General features: G+C 41.9%; 1 protein-coding gene across 7 annotated transcripts in view; it reads left to right on the top strand.

Moving 5' to 3' along the window:
* Positions 1–23772, top strand: part of LOC126458414 (protein Mpv17-like) — a 304656-nt gene that overhangs the window by 259235 nt on the left and 21649 nt on the right. For all 7 annotated transcript variants that reach the window (XM_050095446.1, XM_050095443.1, XM_050095440.1 and 4 more), the window contains one exon: positions 9760–9904. In XM_050095446.1, coding sequence (XP_049951403.1) covers positions 9760–9903 — 144 coding nt within the window. In that variant the 3' untranslated portion in view covers position 9904. The remainder of the gene's footprint in view (positions 1–9759; positions 9905–23772) is intronic.

Genomic DNA, 23772 nt, shown 5'->3' with positions numbered 1-23772 from the left:
GTTCATATGTTAATTTGGAAAGTTTTTAGTTTCAGAAAACCTCTGTAACTTTTCTATAATAATAATAATTTCAAGAATTCTAAGTAAATATGTGTATTGTGTGTTCGGGTGCGTGTGAATGAGAATGCATGCATGAGAGTATGTGGGACGTTCGGCATTATTAAAAATCATTCGTGTAATTCTCTACAGGAACTGGCAAGTGTTCCAGCTCTGTAACATGGGAATGAATCCACTAGTGGTTCCCCTACTAGTGAAAGTCGGATGTCTACATCTACATCTACATCTACATCCATACTCCACAAGCCACCCAACGGTGTCTGGCGGATTGTGCCTTGTACCTCTATCGGTTCTCCCTTATAGTCCAGTCTCGTACTGTTCATGGAAAGAAGGATTGTCGGTATGCTTCTGTGTGGACTCTAATCTCTCTGATTTTATCCTCATGGTCTCTTCGCAAGATATACGTAGGAGGGAGAAATATACTGCTTGACTCTTCGGTGAAGGTATGTTCTCAAAACTTTAACAAAAGTCCGTACCGAGCTACTGAGCATTTCTCTTGCAGAGTCTTCCACAGGAGTTTATCTATCATCTCCGCAATGCTTGCACGATTACTAAATGATCCTGTAATGAAGCGCGCTGCTCTCCGTTGGATCTTCTCTCTCTCTTCTATCAACCCTATCTGGTACTGATCCCACACTGCTGAGCATTATTCAAGCAGTGGGCGAACAAGCATACTGTAACCTATTTCCTTTGTTTTCGGATTGCATTTCCTTAGGATTCATCCAATGAATCTCAGTCTGGCATCTGCTTTACCAACTATCAACTTTATATGATCATTCCATTTTAAATCACTCCTAATGCGTAATCCCAGATAATTGATGGAATTAACTGCTTGCAGTTGCTGACCTGCTATTTTGTAGCTAAATGATAAGGGATCTATCTTTCTATGTATTCACAGCGCATTACAGTTGTCTACATTGAGATTCAATTGCCATTCCGTGCACCATGCGTCAATTCGCTGCAGATCCTCCTGCATTTCAGTACAATTTTCCATTGTTACAACCTCTTGATACACCACAGCATCATCTGCAAAAAGCGTCAGTGAACTTCCAATGTCATCCACAAGGTCATTTATGTATATTGTGAATAGCAACGGTCCTATGACACTCCCCTGCGGCACACCTGAAATCGCTCTTACTTCGGAAGACTTCTCTCCATTGAGAATGACATGCTGCGTTCTGTTATCTAGGAACTCTTCAATCCAATCACAGAATTGGTCTGATAGTCCATATGCTCTTACTTTGTTCATTAAACGACTATGGGGAACTGTATCGAACGCCTTGCGGAAGTCAAGAAACACGGCATCTACCTGTGAACCCGTGTCTATGGCCCTCTGAGTCTTGTGGACGAATAGTGCGAGCTGGGTTTCACACGACCGTCTTTTTTGAAACCCATACTGATTCCTACAGAGTAGATTTCTAGTCTCCAGAAAAGTCATTATACTCGAACATAATACGTGTTCCAAAATTCTACAACTGATTGACGTTAGACATATAGGTCTATAGTTCTGCACATCTGTTCGATGTCCCTTCTTGAAAACGGGCATGACCTGTGCCCTTTTCCAATCCTTTGGAATGCTACGCTCCTCTAGAGTCCTACAGTATACCGCTGCAAGAAGGGGGCAAGTTCCTTCGCGTACTCTGTGTAAAATCGAACTGGTATCCCATCAGGTCCAGCAGCCTTTCCTCTTCTGAGCAATTTTAATTGTTTCTCTATCTCTCTGTCGTCTATTTTGATATCTACCATTTTGTCATCTGTTCGACAATCTAGAGAAGGAACTACAGTGCAGTCTTCCTCTGTGAAACAGCTTTGGAAAAAGACATTTAGTATTTCGGCCTTTAGTCTGTCATCCTCTGTTTCAGTACCATTTTGGTCACAGAGTGTCTGGACATTTTGTTTTGATCCACCTACCGCTTTGACATAAGACCAAAATTTCTTAGGTTTTTCTGCCAAGTCAGTACATAGAACTTTACTTTCGAATTCATTGAATGCCTCTCGCATAGCCCTCCTCACACTACATTTCGCTTCGCGTAATTTTTGTTTGTCTGCAAGGCTTTGGCTATGTTTATGTTTGCTGTGAAGTTCCCTTTGCTTCCGCAGCAATTTTCTAACTTGGTTGTTGTACTGCGGTGGCTCTTTTCCATCTCTTATGATCTTGCTTGGCACATACTCATCTAACGCATATTGTACGATGTTTTTGAACTTTCTCCACTGATCCTCAACACTATCTGTACTTGAGACAAAACTTTTGTGTTGAGCCGTCAGGTACTCTGTAATCTGCTTTTTGTCACTTTTGCTAAACAAAAAAATCTTCCTACCTTTTTTAATATTTCTATTTACGGCTGAAATCATTGATGCAGTAACCGCTTTATGATCACTGATTCCCTGTTCTGCGTTAACTGTTTCAAATAGTTCGGGTCTGTTTGTCACCAGAAGGTCTAATATGTTATCGCCACGACTTGGTTCTCTGTTTAACTGCTCAAGGTAGTTTTCAGATAAAGCACTTAAAAAAATTTCACTGGATTCTTTGTCCCTGCCACCCGTTATGAACGTTTGAGTCTCCCAGTCTATATCCGGCAAATTAAAATCTCCATCCAGAACTATAACATGGTGGGGAAATCTACTCGAAATATTTTCCAAATTACCCTTCAGGTGCTCAGCCACAACAGCTGCTGAGCCAGGGTGTCTATAGAGACATCCAATTACCATGGCTGAGCCTGCTTTAACCATGACCTTCACCCAGATTATTTCACATTTCGGATCTCCGTCAATTTACTTCGATACTATTGCACTTCTTATCGCTATAAACACACCTCCCCCTTCACTGTCCAGCCTGTCTCTGCGGTATACATTCCAATCTGAGTTTAGGATTTCATTACTGTTTGCGTCTGGTTTCAGCCAACTTTCTGTCCCTAGTACTATATGGGCATTGTGACCGTTTATTAATGAGAGTAGTTCTGGGACCTTTCTATAGACGCTCCTGCAATTTACTATTAGCACATTAATATTGTTATTCCCTGTTGCATTTTGCCTACTCCTATCTTGCTGCATCTCAGGAGGCGTCTTGTCGGGCCTAGGGAGGGAATTCTCTAACCTAAAAAACCCCCATGTGCACTCCACACATACTCCGCTACCCTTGTAGCCGCTTCCGGCGTGTAGTGCACACCTGACCTATTCAGGGGGACCCTACATTTCTCCACCCGATAGCGAAGGTCGAGAAATTTGCACCCCACATCTCCGCAGAATCATCTGAGCCTCTGGTTTAAGCCTTCCACTCGGCTCCAAACCAGAGGACCGCGATCGGTTCTGGGAACGATACTACAAATAGTTAGCTCTGATTCCACCCCGCGAGCGAGGCTTTCCGCCTTCACCAATTCCGCCAACCGCCTGTACGAACTGAGGATGACCTCTGAACCCAGACGGCAGGAGTCATTGGTGCCGACATGAGCAACAATTTGCAGTCGGGTGCACCCAGTGCCCTCTATCGCCGCCGGCAGGGCCTCCTCCACATCTCGGATGAGACCCCCCGGCAAGCAGACAGAGTGAACACTGGCCTTCTTCCCCGATCTTTCTGCTATTTCCTTAAGGGGCTCCATCACCCGCCTAACGTTGGAGTTCCCAATAACTAATAAACCCCTCCCACTGTGTGCCTGCTTGGGCCTTGCTGAAGGAGCTGCCACATGTCCACTCACAGGCAGAGCGGGCGATGCCACACGGGCAGCCTCCACATTGACCCTCCACCTTGTGTGCCGCGAATGCCACTGAACCCGACACTCCCTTTGGGGAGAGGGTGGCCCAACCGCGCCCAGTATCCGCGAAGATGTCTCGACAGCAGGGACAGTGGGTGAAGCATTTAACACCTAGGGTGTACCATGCGATGCACCAGACTCCCCACTGCTTCTACGCTCCGAGGCAGCAGGCTGAAGACGGCTGACCGCGGCCATCAACACGTTCAGCTGTTCACGAACAGTGGCCAGCTCCTCCTGCATCCGTACACAGTAGTCACACATCCTATGCATGTATGCTTATGTATAAGACAGCCAGAACATTCTCGACTACATAATAAATTTCCAGATGTAGAGTAAAGCTTATAGTTCATTTTGTTTTGTTTATTTAATTAGAGAGTTTTGTGGTACTTAATTTGACGACCTCAATGAGCCTAGAGAAGTGGTTGGTGCTTGCTAGATTTTGGCGCGAGCCGTGCCCTAGAAGTGAATTCTCATTGGTCGTAAGTGCTGACAGCCAATGAGAAGCGAGACGGTTGGCCGCCTAGCGAGGAGATATAGTTTTGAGTTTGGGAGAGTGAGAAGGGAGTCACAAGCTGGCTTTGATTGGAGACAGTTATGCTGGATGTGACTTTTCGCATTATGTGTAAGATGAAGTCTTGGTATGACTTCCACATTATGGTCCAGTGTTAATGGTATCTGGTAGTGACCAGAAACTGTTTATAAAAACTTTAGAGTGTTGTGACAATTCGTTCCAACAAAAATCGCGAGTGAACTTTGAATTATATAGTGTGGCGGTACTGAGTATATTCTTACTGAGTATTTTATGGCGAGCATAAACTTTAACTAAAGACAACCACTGAATATCATGTGCAGAAGTAATTGGCCAATCATTGAATTGACTGTGTTACAAGTAATTGGTTTCGGAATTTGGGAAGGTAAAAGTTCTGGCTGTTTTAGGTATGGTGATAACTGTGAGCAGAAACTTTAGTAATTTTCATAAATGTGGGCTGATGATATTGCTTCACGGCAATAAAGATCTATTGAAGGTTTAAATTTGAACTTCATGTTTAAAGTACAAGTGACATCCCCTTTCCGAATCATTCCTTTAAAGTACATAGACAATTTTCAGCAAATTTTACTTATAGCGGCCTCCGGTGTGTAGCTATGAGGTTACAGTTTCCTCAACACTGCTTTTCTGTGATCTCGTAAGTAGCTGCTGTCAGGAGTTTATGTGCGAAGATCTACCGCTGTAAAGAGGTAGGTGAACAAAAATTATAAAAGAAATTGCATTGCAGCAGCAACGTATAATCCGCCACAATTGGAGCATAGCACGCATGCACGCAAAAAAAAAATCTGTCACACACTACCTCCTCAAATCATTAGGCCCATCCCAGAACCTCCCCCATGAGTCTATCCACCTACATGCTGCCTAAAATCCATAAATCCAACCAGCCAGGGCACCCTATTGTTGCTTTTTACTGTGCCCCACTGAGAGAATCTCTGCTCATGCAGACAAAGACCTTCATCCTTTTACCTATAACTTACTCTTCTGTATAACATACACCAACCATTTCTTCCACTGACCCTCCAGAGTTGCTGTTTCTTTACCACACAGCACACCGTTCATCATTATTAATGCCAGATCCCTCTACACTAACATCCCTAATGCCTATGGCCTTGCCGCTATTGAACATTACCTATCCCAATCCCCAACTGACTCCAAACCTATAAACTCCTTGCTGATCACCATAATCAACTACATTCATCTTCACCCAAAACTGCTCCTTTTTGAGAGCATCACAGACAGACAAATCCGTGTTACAGCAATGGGCACCTGCGTGACACTATCCTATGCCAAAACATGTTCATGGGCCATCTAGAGGAATCATTCCTAACCGTCCAGAATCCCAGACCCCTCAACTTAGGTTCACTGATGACATGTTCATGATCTGGACTGTGGGTTAGGATGCCCTATCCACAGTTCCAAAAACCTCAACACCTTCTCCCACATTCATTTCACCTGTTCCTCCTCATCCCAGCATCTCACCTACGTCGATGTTGACCTCCGCCTCAAAGATGGCTACATCAGGACCTCTGTCCATATCAAACCTACCAACCACCTGCAGTACCTCAACTTCGGCAGCTGCCAACCATTCCATATCAAGAAATCCCTTCCATACAGCCTAGTCACCCCTGGATGTCACATCTCTAGTGATGAGTGGTCCCTCTCAAAATATACTGAGGCCTTTACAGACTGTAATTCCCCCCTAACCTTGTACTAAAACAGATCTCCTGTACCTTATCTGTCCACCACCTCCCAAAGTCCCACTCTCCGGCCACAGAGGAGCATTCCCCTCATGACTCAGTACCACCCAGTACTGAACCAACTGAATCATGTTTTACACCAGGGTTTCAACTAACTCTCATCATGCCCTGAAATTAGGAATATCCTACCCGCTATCCTTCCCACCTCTGCCACAGATGGTGATGAATTTTCTTTGCAATTTTCCGTTCATGGCCAAGTAAAGGATTTGGCAAAGATCTTCATTATCAAGTAATCTCTATATGCAATAGCATTTGAAAACAATCCACAGTTGTCCCTAGGAATTGTCACAATTTTTATTACTGGAATGGTATTCAGCTCTTGACAACTGTACTACTCCACTCAGTGTAAAACACTGAAGTCAAGTAAATTGTCAACCTATTCAAGGCTCAGATGTCGAAAGTTATGATGATGGTGTCCCCTAGGGCAGCTCTTCCCAGCTTCCTTTTAACATAATGTTTAATCCCAGTTCAAGACTGGAAATTAACAGAGGCCCTTGAAAGGTACACGCATGGAACTACAAAATCTGTTCAAAAAATTCTGGAACATTTGTAATTTTGCATCAGTGGTGTGTTGGAGCGAAATGTCATTGCCATCCTTGCACACACCTGTGTTTAATGTGTAACTGCCAGAAGTTTCATTGCTGTATATTTGTTAGTTATTGTTCAAATGGCTCCGAGCACTATGGGACTTAACATCTATGGTCATCAGTCCCCTAGAACTTAGAACTACTTAAACCTAACTAACCTAAGGACATCACACAACACCCAGTCATCACGAGGCAGAGAAAATCCCTGACCCCGCCGGGAATCGAACCCGGGAACCCGGGCGTGGGAAGCGGGAACGCTACCGCACGACCACGAGCTGCGGACTGTTAGTTATTGTTCATTGCTGTATTGAGTAGAACGTGTGGCACAGTTTGTGAATTTCAAGATGGCAGAGTTAGAAGAGCAATGTGTCATCATTAAATTTTGCATGAAATTCAAGAAAACGTTTACAGAGACACACCAAATGATACAGGAAGCTTATAGTGATGAGTGCTTAAGCCATACTTGGCGTTATGAACAGTTCACGCAGTTTAAAAATGGTTGGACTGAATTTAGAGGTGACTCTCATTCAGGATGCCCTTCGACATCTACCGACGATGCTCATGTGTTGAAGATCAATGAGATTGTGCTTGGCAATCAAAAACTGTTCAAGAGATTGCAGAAGAATGTAAAATTTCTGTCGGATCATGTTATGAAATCCTGACACAGCATCTTGGAATGCGTCATGTTGCCGCCAAGTTCATCCCATGGCTCATGAGTCAAGACTGGAAAGATCTTCACCTCACAATCTGTGAAGAGCTTCTGGATTGCACAAATGAGACTGAGATATTCCTTAAGAGAATCATAACTGGTCATGATTTGTGGGTCTACAGTTATGATGTTGAGACCAGGGTTCAGTCTTCACAATGGACCAGAAAAGGTTCTCCAATACCAAAATAAGATTGTCAGTTCAGGTAAAATTTCAAAGCCACGCTGATAGTTTGCTTTGACTTTGGAGGATTTGTTTATCATGAATTCATGCCACAGGGACAAACTCTTAAATTGATGGTACTACTGTTGGAATGGGTTGCAATGCCTGTGAGAAAATGTGAGAAGGAAATGGCCTGAAAAGTGGTGAGACAATTCATGGCTCTTACATCATGATCAGCATCTACACATTCATCGCTGTTGGTGCATGACTATTGCACAAAAAATGAAATTACTGTGCTGCCTCATCCTCTGTACTTTCCAGACCTGACCCTTGCAGACTTTTTCTGAGGTTGAAAACCCCATGAAAGGGTGAAAATTTGCAATGATAGAGAAGATAAAAGAAAATTTGCAATGATAGAGAAGATAAAAGAAAATTTGCAGATAGCATTTCAAGCAATCCAGTAAGAGGCATACCAAGTCTGCTTCCGGAAGTGGAAATGGCACTGGGACAGCATATCAGTTGTTGAGGAGAGATTTCAAAAGAGACCATACACAATAAGTAAAAGGTAAACATAGAAAAATTTTGTGGACAAAGTTCTGGAATTTTTTGAACATAATACTGGACCTTTTATGCTGGTCATAGTCAGCTCAGGGGATGCTTCAGTGACAATACTATTCTGTAGGCTCCCATGTCTGCCCTCCCATTTTTAGTCATCTCAGGGGGAGGGGGCAAGGGGTGGATGCCTGTCGTCATCATTGCGCAGAGAATATGTGAGCTCTTCATCATCTTATCCAAATAAGGACAGCTAAAACACCACTCAGATCAATTGCAAATGCAACAGCCTTCTGGCACCACACTGATAATAGTGCCTCTCAAAACTGATCCCAACCACTATCCCTGTGACCATCAGCTCTGCTAAGAGACACACAGCCATTGATTTCAGCAAAGTCTAAACCATCAACTGTACCACCCGCAACTGTGCTACAAACATTCTCTACAACTCCCGTCAGAGGAACATGCATGTTTATGTATAGGGGAGCTGTTCTCTGTATCTGTTGAAGTGAACTGATAATTTTGAATCATTAATATAGAGGTCTTCTTGGACTTTGTGCATGCTTGGAATACTCTTGGGTGTTGCTTTATGGATGGTGAACCTTACTTCTCTTGCTGATTTAGATATGGCTTTTGAATTTCTTGGATATCTTGATAGCCAAAAGAACCTTGCATTAGCTGGATGTTATATTAGTTGCAGTGTAACTGTAATCTACAAATTGATAATAAGCTAATTAATGGCAGTATCAATACGAAAGTTTTATGTCGTATGTCAGTTGTGCCGCAATTACTATGCAGTATTCTATGCCTCCAGTAGGAATGGTATCACCAAACAATAGCTGTCTTCAACATGACTTCGTGGTTTTTGAACCTGTTGCCAGTTTGCATTCTCCTCACACCATTTCCTACATTATTTTTTTAGCTATACCCTCTCTTCTTCAAACACACACTCACATGCATGTAATTTTACTTTAAAGGTCAGAACTAGTCTACTTTCTGAGCTTTTACTGTAGTAATATGCACGATTGAAAAAGCCAGTCAAATTACAATAGTTTTACTGCAGAAACCGCTACCACATCCAGTACATTGTTCTTGTACATTCCCACGTTAGTAGCAGTTAGACAAACAGTGATCCACAAGTGGAGTGAAGTTCACACGAGACATTTTTGAATGAGAATGAGATCACTTTGCTTCAGGGTTCAATAGAAAGCAATTAGATGTTTTTGTGCAATGGTACTGGATGGCAGCTATCTGTACTGCTCTTGATGTGTGACTGTCAGCACTGTCTGTAGGTGCCACCTAGGTGCCACCTCCTGGAGATCATATTTAGTTGCAGTATGGCTGTGAGAGCTCATTAAAAATACGTGTGATAGGTCACTGCCTCTCTTCCTGCTGAGCTTAGATGGGTGGTAAGGTACCGATACAACTGATGTGATAACCATGGGTTACCACAGCTATGTGTGACTATGTGCTGCCTGTCATTCACCTGCTGGTGAATGGAAGTTTATTTTAATACTTTTTGTTGCTTCCACAATTGAGTTTTTCCATTACTGTAATATTTTCATCCATTTTGTTTGAAGTAACTTTTTATTTTTAAATGTAACTTTAGTATCATACTGAAAGACTTTTTTGCTCATACAGGTATGGCCTGCTGTCCAGCTTATAAACTTTGGCTTCGTACCTGTGAACTTCCAGGTACCTGTCACACAAGTTGTGGGTGTTGGTTGGAACACTTACCTTTCCTGGAAGGCTCATCGACCACCACAAAAGCCTGCTGTAGAGTGAGGTGATGGTTTTTTACACTTATCTCTGTATAGCTACATAAGTTTTGTATGATGGCTATAATGGTAATCATTGTCACCAATTTTATCTCAGTGTTCTTCTATTTCTCATTGGAAGCCATAATATCTATTGGGCTACTCTATTTTCTTGCGGAGTATCACTACTTATTTATAGGTTGCTTGTAACAATTCATATTTTTTATCAATCTACCTCTTACAGTTTTCCGCTGTGTACTCATTGTTCTGTTGTTTTCTGCAAGTACACTTTCTGTTTCTTTTACTTTCCTCTTTTCAAGACTGTGTAATAAATGCTTTGCAGTGTAACATCAGTTGATCAGTTTTCCAACAGCAGCTGAATGGAATAAGTGAAAAATCAGCACATTTTCTAGATCGTAGGTGATCATATATCAACATACTATGACTACATGTACATACATACTCTGTGAGTCACCATACAGCGCATGTGTAGGATACCTTGTACTACCGATAGTTATTTAGTTTCCTATTTCAATAGCAAATGGTGGTAGGGGAAAAAGACTGTATTTATGCCTGTACAAGCCCTGATTTCTCTAGTTTTTTTATCCTTACACAAGATGTATGTTGTTGACAGTAGGATCATTCAGCAGTCTTATCTCAAATGTTGGTTCTCTAAACTTTCTCAACAATGTTTCACAAAGATCATGTCTTGTTGCCTGCAGGAATTCCCATTTGAGATCACAGAGCATTTCTGTAATACTCTTATGTTGATCGAACCTACTAGTAACAAATCTAGCAGCATGCCTCTAAATTTCTTCATTGTCCTCCTTGAATCTGATTTGGAGGGGATCCCATACACAACAGTACTCAAGAATGGGTCGTTCATGTGTTCTCTCTGCAATCTCCTTTAGAGATAAGACACAGAATTTTTACAGTCAAGCAAAATTAACCATTTGCCTTTCTACAACTGACTTTATGTGTTTGTTCCATTTTGTGTCACTTTAGAACAATATGAGTACATATTTAAGCAATGTGGCTGTCTCAGGCAGCACTCCACTGATGCTGTATCCAATCATTGCAGGACTGTTTTTCCTATTCATCTGCATTAACTTAAATTTTGACACATTTAGAGCCAACTGCCATTCATCATACCAAATAGAAATTTTGTCTAACTCATCCAGTATCCTCCTATAGTCACTTAATGACAATACTTTATCATACACTACATTATCACCAGCAAACACTCACAGATTGCTATTCACCCTTTCCATGAGATTGTTTGTATATCGAGAAACAAGAGTACAACATATTGGGTTTTAATACTTAAGAAGTTTTCAAAGCAATCATATATCTGAGATCCTATCCCATATGCTCAGACCTTCATTAATATTTGACATGTAGCATTGTGTCAGTAGTTTTTTGGAAATCTAGGAATATGGCATCTGGCTGTTGCCCTTCATCCATGTTCCATAGGATTTTGTGTGAAAAAAGGGCAAGCTGAGTTTTGCACCACCAATACTTTTTATATCCATGTTGATTTGTGGACAGGAGCTGTTTCTTTGCAAGGAAAGTTGTTATGGTTGAAATCAAGAATTCTGCAGCATACCAGTGTCTAGGATATGGATACATAATTTTACACTTCTGTTCTTTTACCCTTCTTCGGTACAGTGTCACCTATGCAGTTTTGTGGCTGACTTGGACTTTGTGCTGAGCAGGAGATTTGTGATAAATGCAAGCTAAGTTTACTTTCTGTAAAATGAACTGGGATTCCATTTGGACCTAGCAACTTATTTGTTTTCAACTCTTTCAGCTGCTGTTCAGTGCCAAGGGTGCCTATTTCTACAGGGTGAAAAGTATTTAAACCGACAAACTGTGGGAGGTTGTAGGGGACATCAAAACAAATATTTTCCCCTAATGTCATTTTTTCCTATGAGGAGTATTTAAAACAGAAGAGGAAGATATCTCTGGCGGCAAATTGATTAAACCAACAAACACTTTTCCATTTTTTTATGACCAAGAGACAACACATTAACACAACCCAATTTCAGTTACAGCAGATTTTCAAAAATGCCTCCATTGACACGTAAACAAAGGTTACACCATCAGATCGTGTTCTGTCTGACATGGGCATAAATCCCAGGAGTATCCTGAATTGTTCCTGCTGCTTCTACTATCTGAGCAACTGGGTTCTCTTCTGATGCAACAGGAGTTGCGTAAACAAGGTTGCGCATCTCTCCCCACACAAAAAAGTCCAGATGGGACATATCTGGGGATCGAGCAGGCCATGGTACAGGACCACCTCTGCCAATCCACGTTTCTAGGAACCGTCGGTCCAGGGATTGACGCGCATGATGACTGAAATGTGCCGGCGCCTCGTCATGTTGGAACCACATGCGTTATCTTGTAGGGAGCGGGATGTCTTCCAGCAATTCTGGCAATCCTCTGGTGAGAAAATTGTAATAGTGCCTGCCATTTAATGGCCTAGGTAGCAGATACGGCCCAGTTAAACAGTTCCCAACAACACCGACCCACACATTAACGAAGAACCGCACTTGATGAGCGCTAGTAACTGTGGCATGTGGGTTATCATCACTCCAAACATGCGAATTGTGCATGTTGAAGACTCCATCACGCCTGAACGTTGATTCATCAGTAAACAACACAGAGGATGGAAATGTAGGATGCATTTCACACTGTTCCAAGTATCACGGCGAAAACTGTGCTCTAGGTGGATAATCAACTGGTTCCAGGTTGCGTACACACTGTAAGTGAAATGGACGTAACATTTGCTCTTGAAGGACTGTTCTTACATTCAGCTGATTCGTCCCCATGTTACATGCAATTGCACGAGTGCTGATTGAAGGATCCCACTCTACATGCTGCAGGACAGCTTCCTCAAATTGCAGCGTTCTTAACGTGCAATGGCGTCCCTGTCCAGGTAATCTGCTAAATGACCCGGTCTCGCACAGATGTTGGTACACAGCAACAAAGGTTGTATGTGGGATACAGCGATGAGGATATTGTTGTTGATAAACCCGCTGTGCAGCTCGTCCGTTGTGGTGCACTACGTAGTATGCACCAACCATATCAGTGTACTCACTCCAGGAGTATCGCTCCATTAGTAAACAGAGACAATGCTCTTCTACACTGGTGGACAGCAGTTGCGTACAACTGAAGAGCATAGCCCTCCTCACACTACATTTCGCTTCGCGTAATTTTTGTTTGTCTGCAAGGCTTTGGCTATGTTTATGTTTGCTGTGAAGTTCCCTTTGCTTCCGCAGCAATTTTCTAACTCGGTTGTTGTACTGCGGTGGCTCTTTTCCATCTCTTATGATCTTGCTTGGCACATACTCATCTAACGCATATTGTACGATGTTTTTGAACTTTGTCCACTGATCCTCAACACTATCTGTACTTGAGACAAAACTTTTGTGTTGAGCCGTCAGGTACTCTGTAATCTGCTTTTTGTCACTTTTGCTAGACAAAAAAATCTTCCTACCTTTTTTAATATTTCTATTTACAGCTGAAATCATTGATGCAGTAACCGCCTTATGATCACTGATTCCCTGTTCTGCGTTAACTGTTTCAAATAGTTCGGGTCTGTTCCAGTTCTCTGTTTAACTGCTCAAGGTAGTTTTCAGATAAAGCACTTAAAAAAAATTCACTGGATTCTTTGTCCCTGCCACCCATTATGAACGTTTGAGTCTCCCAGTCTATATCCGGCAAATTAAAATCTCCATCCAGAACTATAACATGGTGGGGAAATCTACTTGAAATAATATGCCCTCTAACAACTGAAGATTGTAATACGGCCTCTAACAACTGAAGAGAGTAATACGGCCTCCACTAGTTTAAATAATCCTCATAGGAAAAAATGACATTAGGGGAAAATATTTGTTTTGATGTCCCCTACAACCTCCCAGAGTTTGTCAGTTTAAATACTTTTCACCCTGTATATCCTCCATACAGAAATTTGTACAGCTGCCAAACAGTGGCATATCTGTATGATCCCCTTGCATGACTGAGTTATTAAACATGTGATTTAAAACATCAGTTTTCCTGAAACTTCCTGGCAGTTTAAAACTGTGTGTCAGATTGAGACTCGAACTCGGGACCAGAAGAGCTTCTGTAAAGTTTGGAAGGTAGGAGATGAGGTACTGGCAGAAGTAAAGCTGTGAGGATGGGGCGTGAGTCATGCTTGGGTGGCTCAGTTGGTAGAGCACTTGCCCGCGAAAGGCAATAGGTCCCGAGTTCGAGTCTCGGTCTGGCACACAGTTTTAATCTGCCAGGAAGTTTCATATCAGCGCACACTCCGCTGTAGAGTGAAAATTTCATTCTAGATCAGTTTTCCTTTTGGTGTCTTCTACTGCCTCAGCAGATTGGTCTTTGAGTGACTTAGGGATTTTACTTAGGACCAGAATTTTCTATGATTCTGATAAGATCTTTTATCTTTTACTAACATTTGATGGTGGAAACTATATGTTTCTTGCAGGATTCTATTTTTTTTTTAAATATATAGACGCATTAATTGCTACAAACTTTTGCCTATTGACATTTATGCATTCTTTTTGAACCCAGAGTGCAACAATTTCTGTTTTCTCAGCATTTTCCAAATTTTGTTATTACAGTATAGTGAATCTTTTTCTTCCTTAGTCTATTACGTGGCAAATACTTCTGGAGCTTAATTTACAATCAATTTAAGCTTTACACATAATTTGTCTACATCCATCATATTGTAACTACATCTACATCCATACTCCGCAAGCCACCTGATGAATGATTAAATCCGTTCATTGTCTAATGGTGAATAGGACGCTACATTACATTACATTAATATTTGTTCCATAGAGCATGAATTTGACATTTTGTAATGATGTGGAACGTGTCAGTTAGCGTAAGTTTTCTTTATACAGTAATTTTTTTTTACTACTTCATAACTAAAAATTCATCTGTTGAGTAGAGGAAGTTGTCATTCAGAAATTCTTTTAATTTTTTGAAATGCTGATTGGCTATCTGTCAGGCTTTTAATACTGTTTGGCAAATGACCAAACATGTTTTTGGCAGAATAATTTACCCCTTTCTGTGCCAAAGTCAGATTTAACCCAGAATAGTGAAGATCACCCTTTCCTGTAGTGCTGTAGCTATGCACTTTGCTGTTTTTTAAATTGGGTTGGGGTACTGATAAGGAATTTCATAAGTGGATCTGTGTATTGTGAAGGTACTGTGAATATCCCAAGTTCCTTAAATAAATATCTGAAAGGTGATGTTGGGTGCACTTCAGCTTTTATTCTGATTACTTGCTTTTGTGCAATGAAGACTTTTTCTCTTAATGGTGAATTACCCCAAAATATGATGCCATATGAAAGCAGTGAATGCATATAGGCACAGTAGGCCAATTTACTGATACTTTTATCACCAAACTTTGCAATAACTCTAACAGCATAAGTAGCTGAACCTAACCATTTCAGCAGATCATGAGTGTGTTTCTTCCAATTCAGTTTCTCATCAATGCACACACCCAGAAATTATGAATATTCTACCTTAGCAACAGACTTCTGTTCAAAGTCTAGCAATAGCTTAGTGCCAGTTACTGCATAGAACTGCATATACCGTCTTTTCTAAAAATATAGTGAGAGTCCATTTGCAGAGAACCACTTGATAATTTTCTGAAAGACGTTATTTACAATTTCCTCAGCTAATTCTTGTTTGCTGGTTGTGATTACTAGACCTCAGATTTTAGATAAAAACCTGTTTTGCTCCTCATTAAATAAAGGCAATAAAAACTGTACATGAATTACGCCGATTTATGATTGAAAACTCTAGTTTTATAGCACTTAAAAATACCTAATTTCAGTTTAGTACCTGACTGTACCTAAATTTTAAAAATCCAATTAAATACAGTTTTTTATGACTAACTTTCTCTCTTGGTCTTCCCTGGTAAGAATTATGCAAATATTTTATCAAAAGTTGTAATTTTATAGTACCTAAAATACCTAATTTCATGTTAGAACCGGACTATACCTCATTTTTAAAAATCCTAAAAATACCTAATTTCATGTTAGAGCCTGACTGTATTTAATTTTTAAAAAACCAGTCAAATAAAATTTGTATGACAAACTACATGTCTGGTCTTCCTGGCTACATAGAAAACAGTAATTGAATGATAACAGGTTTGTTTGCATGTGTAAACGCCAATTGTGAGTCAGAAGATGGCAGCATATGCCAGGTTGTTCCAACCCTCCCTGCTCCACAGAGCATTGTTGCTCACTGTGAACCGTCAAATGGGCCGGCAGGGCATGAAGGAGCCTTGGGATCTGCCTATGGCGCCTAACCTGCCCTGTCGGAACAGCCTGTTTAAAACACCTGCAATGTCTTCATTCAGTCGGCCAGTGTGCTGCTTGGATGTGGTGAAATATTTCACAGCGACAGTATATTTGTAGAAAGTCAAGCATGCTGAGAGTAGCCAGCTCCAAATCATCTCTGATTCGTGAGTGGTTGCAAGAATTTCCTGATTTCTCTACAGACAGAAGAGTTATTCTCTGCAGCATGTGCAACAAAGATGTAAGTAAAATGTTAACCTTTTATCTGCTACACCCACTCGGAGAACAGTGATGCCACTGCTTTTCCTGAGTTAACTTGGACCAGACACATGGGAATACAAAAATATTGTCTCTAAACCCTTGATGTAGGTTAATTTTGCTAAGTAGATCTTGTACGTAAATTCTTCCACAAAGTATTTCTCATTTCTTTTTGTTTTTAGGTACATTCTGAGCAGAGGTTGCATTTAAGTCAGCATGTTGCAGGGATTAATCACCAGGCAGATTTAAAGAATAAATTGAACTTGAAACAAATATTTCTAACTAAACCAAATGCAACAAACAAAAATGAGTTTCATCTTGACCTGTGTCGAGCCATTGTTGCAGCAAACATACCATTCAATGCAGTTGAAAATAGCCAGTTCAAAAATTTTGTAGAGAAACACTGTCAGCCCAGCAGTCCATCAGAATCCACAATGAGAACTATTTAGATACTTTATACAAAAATACATTGAGCAGGATAAGGGAAGGTATAGGCGATTCATATGCATGGATCTCTGTCGACGAGACAACAGACAGACAAGATCAAAATGTGTCTAATTTGATTGTTGGAAAGTTAGATCCTGACACTCATTCTGTACCTCATCTCACCTGCAGCAAGGAGCTAAAAAAGACTAAAACCAGGAAACAATTGCTCACTTTGTTAATAAAGTCCTCAAATTACTTTTCCCCAACAGTCTATATGAAAATAAAGTACCTGTAATCTACACGAAGCAGCCACATATATGACTGCTGCTGTTAAACTGTTGAAAGTATTTTACTCAGCCTCGCTCCATAACACATGTCTTGCCCATGCCATGAATCATGTAGCTGAAACAATGTGTCTCTAATTTCCACATGTAAATAAGCTAGATTCAACCATCAAAAAGGTTTTTATTAAAGCACCTGCAAGAATCCAGTTAATTCGAGAGGAACTTCCCAATGTACCACTTCCACCAGAACCCATACCTACTAGCTGGGGAACATGGCCAGAGGCCGTGTAATATTACAGCGGGCATTTGGAATACATTAAGAACATTGTTCTTAAATTGCGGGAGGAGGCAGTGAGCGTTATGTCAGCTAAAGATCTTCTAAAGGAACCAACAATTTCCAATGACATTGCATACAAAAATCTCCTTGTGCATTTTTGGTCCCTATTATTAAAGCTCGGACTGTTCAGGGAAACCAGTCTGCACACAACTGTGGTTGATAGAAGAGGTGAAAGAAAAAATCAACTTGATCCCAGGTTCTATTGGTATGAAAGTTAGTGAGAAACTGCTCCAGTCACATCTGTTGACATGGAACGCTCATTCTCAGCATATAAGATGCTATTAACAGACAAGAGATGCAGTTTCTCAACGGAAAATCTGGAGAAAGTGTTAGTTTTTTACTGTGACTGTAATTATGAACATGGAAAATAACATAATATGGATTTTTGTAAATCTATTATCATTCTACATAACAAAATGTCAGATTTTGATTACCTATTTTCTGATTTTATAACCTATTTTTGTAAGTGATAGAACCTATATTAGATACCTAATTTAAGATTTTTAGAACCTAAAAGTCTGAGGTCTAGTGATTACTATACTTGTATCATTAGCATAAAGAACTAGCTTTGCATCTTCATGAATATAAAGTAACAAGTCATATATATTAAGAATAATAAGAGACCCAAGACTGAATCCTGTGGGTCACCATTCTTGATACTTCCCCAGTTAGAGGACTCTGCTGATTTTTACAGACTACCTGCACTGTTAATTTCAACCTTCTGCATTCTTCCAGTTAAATATGAACTAAATCATTTGTCCACTGTCCCACTCACACCACAATACTTTAGTTTATCTTGAAGAATTTAGTGATTCACGCAGTCAAAAGCCTTTGAGAAATCACTGAATATCCCAGTGGGTCATGTTCAGTTATTCAGAGCATTTAATATTTGTTCAGTGAAAGTGTGCATAGCATTTTCTGTTGAAAAGCCTTTCTGAGAACCAAATTGACATCTTGGTAGTACTTCATTTTTATAACTACGTGAAACTACTCTTGAATGCATTACTGTTTCAAGAATTTTGGACAAAGCAGTTAGAAGTGAGACTGGGTGGTAGTTGTTATTATCAGACCTATCCCCTTTTTAATGCAATGGTTTAACAATAGTGTATTTTAGTCTAACCATACTTAACTTCCGTAGCTTCTTGTGGAAAGTTCATGAACTCAACAAGGTAGCTTTTAACACTGGTACATCCATGTACATCTAAATACAACATTGAAAAATACAGGATGGAATGTAACAAGCAAAATACAGGATGGAATTAACAATATTATCAAAAGGAAAGTTGATGAAGGTTTCTCGGGTCTCCAGCCGGGTGGTAGCGTTGATATCTTGCGACGTTTCGGGAAGTGTCATACTACGCATCTTCTGGTGAAGATGGGTAGTATGACACTTCCCGAAACGTCGCGAGATATCAACGCCACCACCCGGCTGGATACCTGAGAAACCTTCATCAATAGTTTACGCCGGGAAAGCCTACAGTCACATAAAAGGACAGTTACCACTCTCCATATAGTGGAGATGCTGAGTCGCAGATAGGCACAACAAAAAGACTGTCACAAATAAAGCTTTCGGCCAGTAAGGCCTTTGTCAAAAATAGACAACAGACACACACCCACACACTCTCATGCAAATGCAACTCACACACACATGACTGCAGTTTCAGGCAACTGAAGCTACACTGTGAGCAGTAGCACCAGTGAATACGGGAGTGGCAACTGGGTGGGGGTAAGGAGGTGGCTGGGATGGGGAGGGGAAGGGGTAGTAGGGTACGGGTGTTGGACAGTGAAGTGCTGCTGGGAAGTGTTCAGGAGATGAAGTGGAGAGAGGGTAGGGCAGCTAAGTGCAGCCAGAAGGTTAGATGGAGGGCAGGGGAGTGGCGGGAAGGGCAGAGGTGGGTGAGAAAGAAAAGAAATAAAAAGACTGGGTGTGATGGTGGAATGAGGGCTGTGTAGTGCTGGAATGGGAACAGGGAAGGGGCTGGATGGGTGAGGACAATGACTAATGAAGGTAGATGCCAGGAGGATTACGGGAATGTAGGATACATTGCAGGGAAAGTTCCCACCTGCGCAGTTTAGAAAGGCTGGTGTTGGTGGGGAGCATCCATATGGTGCAGGCTGTGAAGCAGCCATTAAAATGAAGGATATCATGTTTGGCAGCATGCTCAGCAACAATGTGATTCACTTGTTTCTTGGCCACAGTTTGTCGGTGGCCATTCATGTGGACAGACAGCTTGTTGGTTGTCATGCCCACATAGAATGCAGCACAGTGGTTGCAGCTTAGCTTGTAGATCACATGACTGGTTTCACAGGTAGCTCTGCCTTTGATGGGATAGGTGATGTTTGTGGCAGGACTGGAGTAGGTAGTGGTGGGAGGATGTATGGGATAGGTCTTGCATGTGGGTCTATTACAGGGGTACGAGCCATGAGGTAAGGGGTTGGGAGCAATAGTTGGGTAGGGATGGATGAATACATTGTGTAGGATCAATGGACGGTGGAACACCACTGAGGGAGGGCTGGGGAGGATAGTGGACAGGACATTTCTCATTTCACGGCATGATGAGAAGTAGTTGAAACCCTGGCAGAGAATGTAATTCAGTTGCTCCAGTCCTGGGTTTTACTGACTTTTGAGGGGAATGCTCCTCTCTGGCCAGACGGTGGGACTTTGGGGGGGAGATTGGAAAGATAAGACACGGGAGACTTCCTTTTGTGCAAAGTTGGGAGGAGGCTTCAGTGAGTCCCTCGTTATATATCAAGAGGGACAACTCATCACTGCATATTTGACCACCATGGGGAGGGGGGGGGGGGGGCTAGGCTTTGTGGCTTCTTGGTATGGATCTGGTGGCAGCTGTCAAAATGGAGGTGTTGCTGGTGGTTAGTAGGTTTGATATGGGTGGAGGTACTGATGTAGCCATCTTTGAGGTGGAAGTCAACATTTAAGAATGTGGCTTGTGAGGTTGAGTAGGACCAGGCAAAGCAAATGGCGGAGAAGTTATTGACGTTCTGGAGGAATGTGGATAGGGTGTCCTCACCCTTAATCCAGATTACAAAGATGTCATCAGTGAATCTGAACCAGTTTAGGGGTTTGGGATTCTGGGTGTTAAGGAATGATTCCTCTAGATGGCCCATGAATAGGTAGGCATAGGATGGTGACATGCAGGTGCCCATAGCCGTACCCCAGATTTGTTTCTGGGTAATGCCTTCAAAGGAGAAGTAATTATGGATGAGGATATAGTTACTCATGGTGACCAGGAAGGAGGTGGTTGGTCTGGAATCCATCGGGCATTGGAAAAGGTAGTGTTAAATAGCAGTAAGGCCATGGGAATTAGGGCTGTTAGCATAAAGGATGGTGGCATCAATAGTGACCAGCAGGGCACTATGTCGTAAAGGGACAGGAACAGTGGATATTTGATGGAGGAAATGGTTGGTAGAGTAGGTTCTCAGTAACAAGTTGAAGGTGTCGGTCTAGGAGAGCAGAGATTCTTTCAGTGGGAACACAGTAACCAGCAACAATGGGGTGTCCTGGGTGGTTGGAAGCTTGTAGAAGGTAGGAGTGCAGGGAGTGGTAAGTGTGAGCAGAGAGATGGACCTTGAGGAGAGGTTCTAGGATGAACCCAAGGATTTTGGGAGAGACTGGAGATTCTGCTGTGTTTCTGGAATGGGGTCACTGTGGCAAGCTTTGTAGGTGGATGTATCTGACAGCTGGTGGAGTCCTTCTGCTAGATAATCCTTGTAATTCAAAATTACAGTGGTGGAGTCTTTGAACGCAGGAAGGATTATAAGATCGGGGTCAGTTATTAGATGGTGGATTGAGGTTCTTTCTGCAGATGTAATGTTAGTTTGCATGTTGAGGGATTTGGGGAATGTTTGTGAGGCAAGGTTCAAGGTTAAGAATTTCTGAAAAATTAACAGGGGGTGATTTAGAGGTATTTGGGTGGATCACAGTTGGATGGAGGTGTGAACTGAATTACGCAGGTTTCAACATTGGTCTTTGGTTGGGTCTGATTGGTAGGGTTGGTGGCAAAAAAGGTTTTCCTCTGTAGGAACTGGGAGAAGGAGAGAAGGTCGCTAATGAGTCCTGCATGATTGAATTTGGGAGTGGGGCTAAAGGTGAGGACTTTGGAAAGGACTGATATTTCTGTATGGCTAAGGCTTCTGGAGGAATGGTTCATGGCTGTGTTTCGGGTCTGTTTAGGTTCTGGATTCTTTGTGGTGATGGGAGGGAGTTTTGGAGGTTGGGGTAAATGTAGTAGGTCTGCAAGGCAAGGTTTGTCAGCTATGAGGGGACAAGGGGGAGATTTGGAGGTTGTTGTAGGGGTGGTGGACAGTGGTACTCCAAGGTGGGAGTAGGAAGTGAACACAGTGGAGAGCTTTTTGAGGTGGTGGTGTGCATGTTGCTCCAGTTTCTGGAGGGAAAGAGTTTCAGTGCATGTTATGGGTTCCAGGGATTTGGGATTGCATAGCAGGAGAATTTTGTGGATGGAGAGAAGGTATTGCAAGGTGGTGTGGGCTTGGTTGATTTGATTTTGCAGGACTATGTTGGTGAGGACTAAGGATTGGCTGAATCTGAACAGGTGGAGGTCATTGTGAAATGGCAGCCGAAGATGGGTAATTTGATGATAAGGCTATTTGTGGGGATTCCATTTTCCAAGCAGCAGTGCAGGAGCAATATGTGGGACTGGGTTCTGGCTAGAGGTAAGGAAACTTTCAGCATCTCCACTATATGATGAGTGGCAACTTACCTTTTCATAATACTGGATTTTCTATTGTTGATATTTGCCTAACACAGTGCTGTTACTATTTTCTAATGCATCATTATAGTCAATGTCTGTCCCTCTTTCTCTTCTTTCCTGTGTTTCTCTTGCCGCACTACAAACTGCACTGCATGCTCTACTTACGTGCCACAATGTATCAACTGGTCCAGCTGCACACTACAGACGGCTATAAGACCACACTGATTATTGGTGCAGCATCTTATGTCCCACATTACTCCCACCAATATATCATTAATCCAATACCTTAAAATTGATCACTCTCCCTTTGTCACTGTCCCGTATTTCCGCGTGTTATTTCCTGCACCTTTCTGGTGCCGCAAGACGTTGTATCTCATCCTACAAACCCCTCCCCAGCCCCACTCTTTCTCTGTTCTAACCCAGTTTGCACCCATTAATTTCACCTCATCCAGTCACATCTACTGTCCCCTTCTTCACACTTATCCACCCTCAGACCTGCTACCCACAGTAAAATATATATGTATTATTTTTCATTCTTTCCTTGGACTCTTTGTGACTTCACACCAATTTTTGTTAATTTTCGCCTTTCAGTATCGTTGACCCCCTCAGATTTCACCTTGTTTCCCCCTTTCACATCCATTTCATCCTTATTGTGATTTTTCACACGTATTTGGGTGTATTTTTATGAAATTTTTTGGACATAATTCTACTTTATTTATGTAATTTTTTGCATTTTTCCCGCCACCATGGATCTTTGCTCTTTCCATCTACATCAGTACAGAAAAGTTTCCTTAACCATAGCTGGAACCCAGTCCCACATACAGTTCCTGTGTTGTTACTTGGCTCATGGAATCCCCCCAAGTGGCCTTATTGTCAAATTACCCATCTCTGGCTGCCATCCTTCCTTTCACAATGACCTCCACCTGTTCAGATTCTGCCAATCCGTAGCCCACACCAACATAGTCCTGCAAAATCAAATCAAAGAAGCCCACACCACCTTGCAGTACCTTCTCTCCATCTGCAAAATTCTCCTGCTATGCAATCCCAAATCCCTGGAACCCATAATGTGCACTGAAACTCTTTTCCTCCAGGAACTAGAGCAAGATGCACAACACCACCTCAAAAAGTTCTCCATTGTGTTCACTTTCTACTCCCACCTTGGAGTACCACTGCCCACCACCTCTACAACCACCTCCAAATCTCCCCAACGCCCTCTCATAGCTGACAAATCTTGTCTCGCATACCTACTACATTTACTCCAAAACTCCCTCCCACCATCACAAAGAATCCAGAACGTAAACAGACCTGAAACACAGCCACGAACCATTCCTCCAGAAGCCTTAGCCGTACAGAAATATCAGTCCTTTCCAAAGTCCTCATCTTCAGCCCCACTCCCAAATTCAATCATGCATGACTCGTTAAAGGTCTTCTCTCCTTCCCCTGGTCGCTACAGAGGAAAAACTTTTTTGCCACCAACCATACCAATCAGACCTAACCAAAGACCAATGTTGAACCCTGCCTAATGCAGTTCACACCTCCACC

This window comes from Schistocerca serialis, chromosome 2, assembly GCF_023864345.2.
Source record: "Schistocerca serialis cubense isolate TAMUIC-IGC-003099 chromosome 2, iqSchSeri2.2, whole genome shotgun sequence".
Classification (NCBI taxonomy): domain Eukaryota; kingdom Metazoa; phylum Arthropoda; class Insecta; order Orthoptera; family Acrididae; genus Schistocerca; species Schistocerca serialis.
The sequence above is the reverse complement of the archived record's forward strand: the minus strand, read 5'-3'. Positions and strand labels throughout refer to the sequence as shown.